At 58.5% G+C, this 6000-nt stretch overlaps 1 protein-coding gene across 1 annotated transcript in view; it reads left to right on the top strand.

The window, feature by feature from the left end:
* Positions 1-961: 961 nt before the first annotated feature.
* Positions 962-6000, top strand: part of LOC125998173 (CCR4-NOT transcription complex subunit 10-like) — a 57883-nt gene continuing 52844 nt past the window's right edge. The window contains exon 1 of the mRNA XM_049766454.1: positions 962-998. Coding sequence (XP_049622411.1) covers positions 977-998 — 22 coding nt within the window. The 5' untranslated portion in view covers positions 962-976. The remainder of the gene's footprint in view (positions 999-6000) is intronic.

Below are 6000 nucleotides of genomic sequence, written 5' to 3'. Positions count from 1 at the left end.
TTTATATATGTTGACTGTTAACCACTACTATAAGTATTCTATGGTGTGACCGATTGTTTTGTTACAGCAATAACAATAATAATCAATAGAAGTCCTTCCAGGTTTCTTAGGCCTACTAGGTGCCCAGGTTTGGCCTTCAGGCCGCCCAGGACCCGGAGCGGAGGGCCACGCGCATGTGCACCACAGGAAAGGGGAAGTGGAGCGGTGGGCTCGCCTCAGGGGGCGGGGCGTGGAAGGGAGGAACTTCCGACTTAGGGGCGGGGCGTGGAGAAGTCGGAAAAGGGCGGGGCAAAGAGGGCCGCCTCAGGGGGCGGGGCTTATTAAAGAGGCCGGCAGGAGGCGGGGCGAGGAGGAGACGCTTCACGGGGCGGGGCTTAGGAAAGAGGCAGTGAGGGGGCGGGGCGAGAAAGGGAGAAGCATCGGGGAGGGGGCGTGGAGAGAGCGCGGAAAAAGGCGGGGCGAGGGCGGGAAGGAACGCCTCGGTGGCGTGGCTTGCAGAAGAAGCCGCCAGGAGGCCGGGCGAGGAGACGTTTCAGGGGGCGTGGCTAAGGAAAGAGGCAGAGAGGGGCGGGGCAAGGAGGGGGAGACAGCTCGGGGGGCGTGGCTTGCAGAAGGAGCCGGCAGGAGGCGGGGCGAGGAGATGCTTCAGGGGGCGTGGCTTAGAAAAGAGGCAGAGAGGGGCGGGGCGAATAGGGGCGGGCACGCGCCAGGGGGCGTGGCTCGGCGCGAAAGCGTCCTGGAAGACAGGGGCGTGGCCTGCGTGGGCGGTACGGGACTGCCGCAGCCAGCCAATCAGCCGGTCGGTTCCCGCCCGGAAATGACTCCAGAGGCGGAAGCGGGGCGGCGGGAGGAGTCCTCGAGGTGCGTTGCTAGGCGACGGGTCAGTACGTCACTTCCGCGGGCCGGAAGCGGGGGTCCTGGAGCCGAGCCCCGCCGCGCGCCCGACGGAGGATCCGCGAGCCTCGCACGCCCGAAGATGGCTGCAGACAGGCCCGCAGGTGAGGCCCGACCCAGCTCCGGCTCTGCGGGCTCGAACCCGCCTTGTCCTCCTGTTGTTCGCCTGCTCGTTCCTTCGACTCACAGCTCGCTCCTGGCAGGCTGGGGACCCCTCCTGCCGGGCTCCCCGTCGCTGCCCTGCACCTGTCAGCCTTGGGTGCCCGCAGCCCAGCTCTGGCTCCAGAGGCCGTGGCGGAGACGGGCGAGGGACAGCGGGCTGGACTCAGTGGTCCTCAGACTTGCGAGGGAGAGCAGGCTGGACTCAGTGGTCCTCAGACGTGCCAGGGACAGCAGGCTGGACTCAGTGGTCCTCAGACGTGCCAGGGACAGCAGGCTGGACTCAGTGGTCCTCAGACGTGGAAGGGACAGCGGGCTGGACTCAGTGGTTCTCAGACGAGCCAGGGACAGCAGGCTGGACTCAGTGGTCCTCAGACTTGCGAGGGACAGTAGGCTGGACTCAGTGGTCTTCAGACGTGGAAGGGACAGCAGGCTGGACTCAGTGGTCCTCAGAAGTGCGAGGGAGGGACAGCAGGCTGGACTCAGTGGTCCTCAGACGTGCCAGGGACAGCAGGCTGGACTCAGTGGTCCTCAGACGTGCGTGGGAGGGACAGCAGGCTGGACTCAGTGGTCCTCAGACGTGCCAGGGACAGCAGGCTGGACTCAGTGGTCCTCAGACGTGCCAGGGACAGCAGGCTGGACTCAGTGGTCCTCAGACGTGCCAGGGACAGCAGGCTGGACTCAGTGGTCCTCAGACGTGCCAGGGACAGCAGGCTGGACTCAGTGGTCCTCAGACGTGCCAGGGACAGCAGGCTGGACTCAGTGGTCCTCAGACGTGGAAGGGACAGCGGGCTGGACTCAGTGGTTCTCAGACGAGCCAGGGACAGCAGGCTGGACTCAGTGGTCCTCAGACTTGCGAGGGACAGTAGGCTGGACTCAGTGGTCTTCAGACGTGGAAGGGACAGCAGGCTGGACTCAGTGGTCCTCAGAAGTGCGAGGGAGGGACAGCAGGCTGGACTCAGTGGTCCTCAGACGTGCCAGGGACAGCAGGCTGGACTCAGTGGTCCTCAGACGTGCGAGGGAGGGACAGCAGGCTGGACTCAGTGGTCCTCAGACGTGCCAGGGACAGCAGGCTGGACTCAGTGGTCCTCAGACGTGCCAGGGACAGCAGGCTGGACTCAGTGGTCCTCAGACGTGCCAGGGACAGCAGGCTGGACTCAGTGGTCCTCAGACGTGCCAGGGACAGCAGGCTGGACTCAGTGGTCCTCAGACGTGCCAGGGACAGCAGGCTGGACTCAGTGGTCCTCAGACGTGGAAGGGACAGCGGGCTGGACTCAGTGGTTCTCAGACGAGCCAGGGACAGCAGGCTGGACTCAGTGGTCCTCAGACTTGCGAGGGACAGCAGGCTGGACTCAGTGGTCTTCAGACGTGGAAGGGACAGCAGGCTGGACTCAGTGGTCCTCAGAAGTGCGAGGGAGGGACAGCAGGCTGGACTCAGTGGTCCTCAGACGTGCCAGGGACAGCAGGCTGGACTCAGTGGTCCTCAGACGTGCGAGGGAGGGACAGCAGGCTGGACTCAGTGGTCCTCAGACGTGCCAGGGACAGCAGGCTGGACTCAGTGGTCCTCAGACGTGCCAGGGACAGCAGGCTGGACTCAGTGGTCCTCAGACGTGCCAGGGACAGCAGGCTGGACTCAGTGGTCCTCAGACGTGCCAGGGACAGCAGGCTGGACTCAGTGGTCCTCAGACGTGCCAGGGACAGCAGGCTGGACTCAGTGGTCCTCAGACGTGGAAGGGACAGCGGGCTGGACTCAGTGGTTCTCAGACGAGCCAGGGACAGCAGGCTGGACTCAGTGGTCCTCAGACTTGCGAGGGACAGTAGGCTGGACTCAGTGGTCTTCAGACGTGGAAGGGACAGCAGGCTGGACTCAGTGGTCCTCAGAAGTGCGAGGGAGGGACAGCAGGCTGGACTCAGTGGTCCTCAGACGTGCGAGGGAGGGACAGCAGGCTGGACTCAGTGGTCCTCAGACGTGCCAGGGACAGCAGGCTGGACTCAGTGGTCCTCAGACGTGCCAGGGACAGCAGGCTGGACTCAGTGGTCCTCAGACGTGCCAGGGACAGCAGGCTGGACTCAGTGGTCCTCAGACGTGCCAGGGACAGCAGGCTGGACTCAGTGGTCCTCAGACGTGCCAGGGACAGCAGGCTGGACTCAGTGGTCCTCAGACGTGGAAGGGACAGCGGGCTGGACTCAGTGGTTCTCAGACGAGCCAGGGACAGCAGGCTGGACTCAGTGGTCCTCAGACTTGCGAGGGACAGTAGGCTGGACTCAGTGGTCTTCAGACGTGGAAGGGACAGCAGGCTGGACTCAGTGGTCCTCAGAAGTGCGAGGGAGGGACAGCAGGCTGGACTCAGTGGTCCTCAGACGTGCCAGGGACAGCAGGCTGGACTCAGTGGTCCTCAGACGTGCGAGGGAGGGACAGCAGGCTGGACTCAGTGGTCCTCAGACGTGCCAGGGACAGCAGGCTGGACTCAGTGGTCCTCAGACGTGCCAGGGACAGCAGGCTGGACTCAGTGGTCCTCAGACGTGCGAGGGAGGGACAGCAGGCTGGACTCAGTGGTCCTCAGACGTGCCAGGGACAGCAGGCTGGACTCAGTGGTCCTCAGACGTGCCAGGGACAGCAGGCTGGACTCAGTGGTCCTCAGACGTGCCAGGGACAGCAGGCTGGACTCAGTGGTCCTCAGACGTGGAAGGGACAGCGGGCTGGACTCAGTGGTTCTCAGACGAGCCAGGGACAGCAGGCTGGACTCAGTGGTCCTCAGACTTGCGAGGGACAGTAGGCTGGACTCAGTGGTCTTCAGACGTGGAAGGGACAGCAGGCTGGACTCAGTGGTCCTCAGAAGTGCCAGGGACAGCAGGCTGGACTCAGTGGTCCTCAGACGTGCGAGGGAGGGACAGCAGGCTGGACTCAGTGGTCCTCAGACGTGCCAGGGACAGCAGGCTGGACTCAGTGGTCCTCAGACGTGCCAGGGACAGCAGGCTGGACTCAGTGGTCCTCAGACGTGCCAGGGACAGCAGGCTGGACTCAGTGGTCCTCAGACGTGCCAGGGACAGCAGGCTGGACTCAGTGGTCCTCAGACGTGCCAGGGACAGCAGGCTGGACTCAGTGGTCCCAGACTCTGGCCCGCAGGCCACACGTTGCATTCGCATCGCAAAATAAGATCTGTGCAGTGTGCAGAAGAATTCGCATATAGCACTCGGTACGGTTTGTAGGAGGAGTGGAAGGTCAGTCTCTGTTGGGCTGCCTCGGTGCCCCGGCAGTCCTGGCGTGCTTGGAGGCCTTCCTAGGGCCCCTGTGGCACCCACCCTTTCAGCCAGGGAGACCTTGAGCCTTCAAACCCTGCGCTATAACATCCTCCTGCCGTCTCCACCGTCACAGCAGCCTGCAGTTGGTTTGTGTTTTCTTGTGGAGGCGGCCACACCTGGTGGTGCTCAGGGCTAATTCCTGGCTCTGCACTCAGCCATCACTCTTGGCAGGCCCAGGGGACCAGATGGTACGTTGGGACAAACGCAGGTCAAGCTCTCACACCAGCCTCCACAGAGCCTCTTAAAGGGCGTTTTTCTCTCTGTCCAGTTTGTTCTTCTCATTGCCTTTCTAGAAAGGCTGATTGGATCACACCCTTTCCCTGTCCACATAGGTCTAAGATTTTTCTGCGTCAAATTCTCATTCTTTATGTTACTTCTGAAACTACCGTCTATTCCTAGAAATTGCTGTATCCTGATGTCTAGCTCTTCCGACCAGAAATGCTTCCAAAATCGGGAGTTGTTATGGGACCTGCTTTTTCTTTAGCTTGTGAACTCAAGATTTAGCTTAGTGGGCTGAGGAACATAGGACAGATTAAGCGGATTGCTTTGCAAGAACTCCCCCCACCCCCATTTGATGCTGAGGACTTCATATGGTTGTGGCTTCTTCTCTTACCGCATGAAGAACATACATAAAAGACCTTGGTTTCAGGAACTCGGAGCCTCTCAACTAAATCTGCGTTTTCTTTGTTTTTGTTTTTTTTCTTTTTTGCTCTTTGGGCCATATCTGGTGGTGTTCAGGGATCACTCCTGGCAGATTCAGGGAACCATTGTGCAAAGAAGAGAACCCAGGTTGACCACATGCAAAGCAAATGCCCTACCTTCCGTACTATCACTCAGGTTCCTCAAAGGTAATCTTTTAATAGAGACCTAAAGAATACAGACGATTCCTTGGAAAATGCTTCAAGAACAGCAAAGAAGACCCCTTTGATTTCAGCACCTTGAGGTATAACTGCATCAGGTATGCTCTATCTCCAGTGTCTGGGCAATGGCTGGCCTGTAGGGGCACGAGAACATACTGAGAGCATAGTAGCAAAGATAGCATGGCAAGGGGCATGTATCAAGGACCAGCTTTTGTCAAGCCTTGGAAGCCATGAAAGTTTGGGTTGATTCTGCTTATTTTAGCCACTGGTGAGTTTACGAAGGGCAAAATGTTATCTCACAACAAGGCGAGAACTGAGAAAGTGATGGGGCATGAGAATCAGCCTAGGTTCATCCTAGCTGTAATGCTTGAAATGTTTATGACCTTTCTACATGTGGGAAAGAGGGAGATTTCTTAATTCTCATTTTCCACAGGTGGAGGGACTGTGTAGTAGCTCTAACTATAAAACTAGTTCAGTAATAAAGTATAATACCTTGGAGTGGATAGTTGATATAGCAGGTAAGGCACTTGATTTGCATGTGACCAACCCAAGTTCAATTCCCAGGTATTTCATATGGTCCTTGAAGTGATACCTGAGTAGAACCAGGAATTGCCTGAGCAATGCCAACATGTGGACCAAAGCAAAAACAGAAGCAAAACAAAGATAACATAAAACTATGAGATCTCAATTAAAAAAAAAAAAAGAAAAGGAAATGCCAAACTCCTCAGCAGTGATAGCAATGTATCTTCTGCAAAGCCAAATTGTATGTGAAGTCACACTAATT

The sequence above is a fragment of the Suncus etruscus genome, chromosome 20 (genome assembly GCF_024139225.1).
Source record: "Suncus etruscus isolate mSunEtr1 chromosome 20, mSunEtr1.pri.cur, whole genome shotgun sequence".
Classification (NCBI taxonomy): domain Eukaryota; kingdom Metazoa; phylum Chordata; class Mammalia; order Eulipotyphla; family Soricidae; genus Suncus; species Suncus etruscus.
Note: the sequence above shows the minus strand (reverse complement) of the source record. Positions and strands in the feature narration are given on the sequence as shown.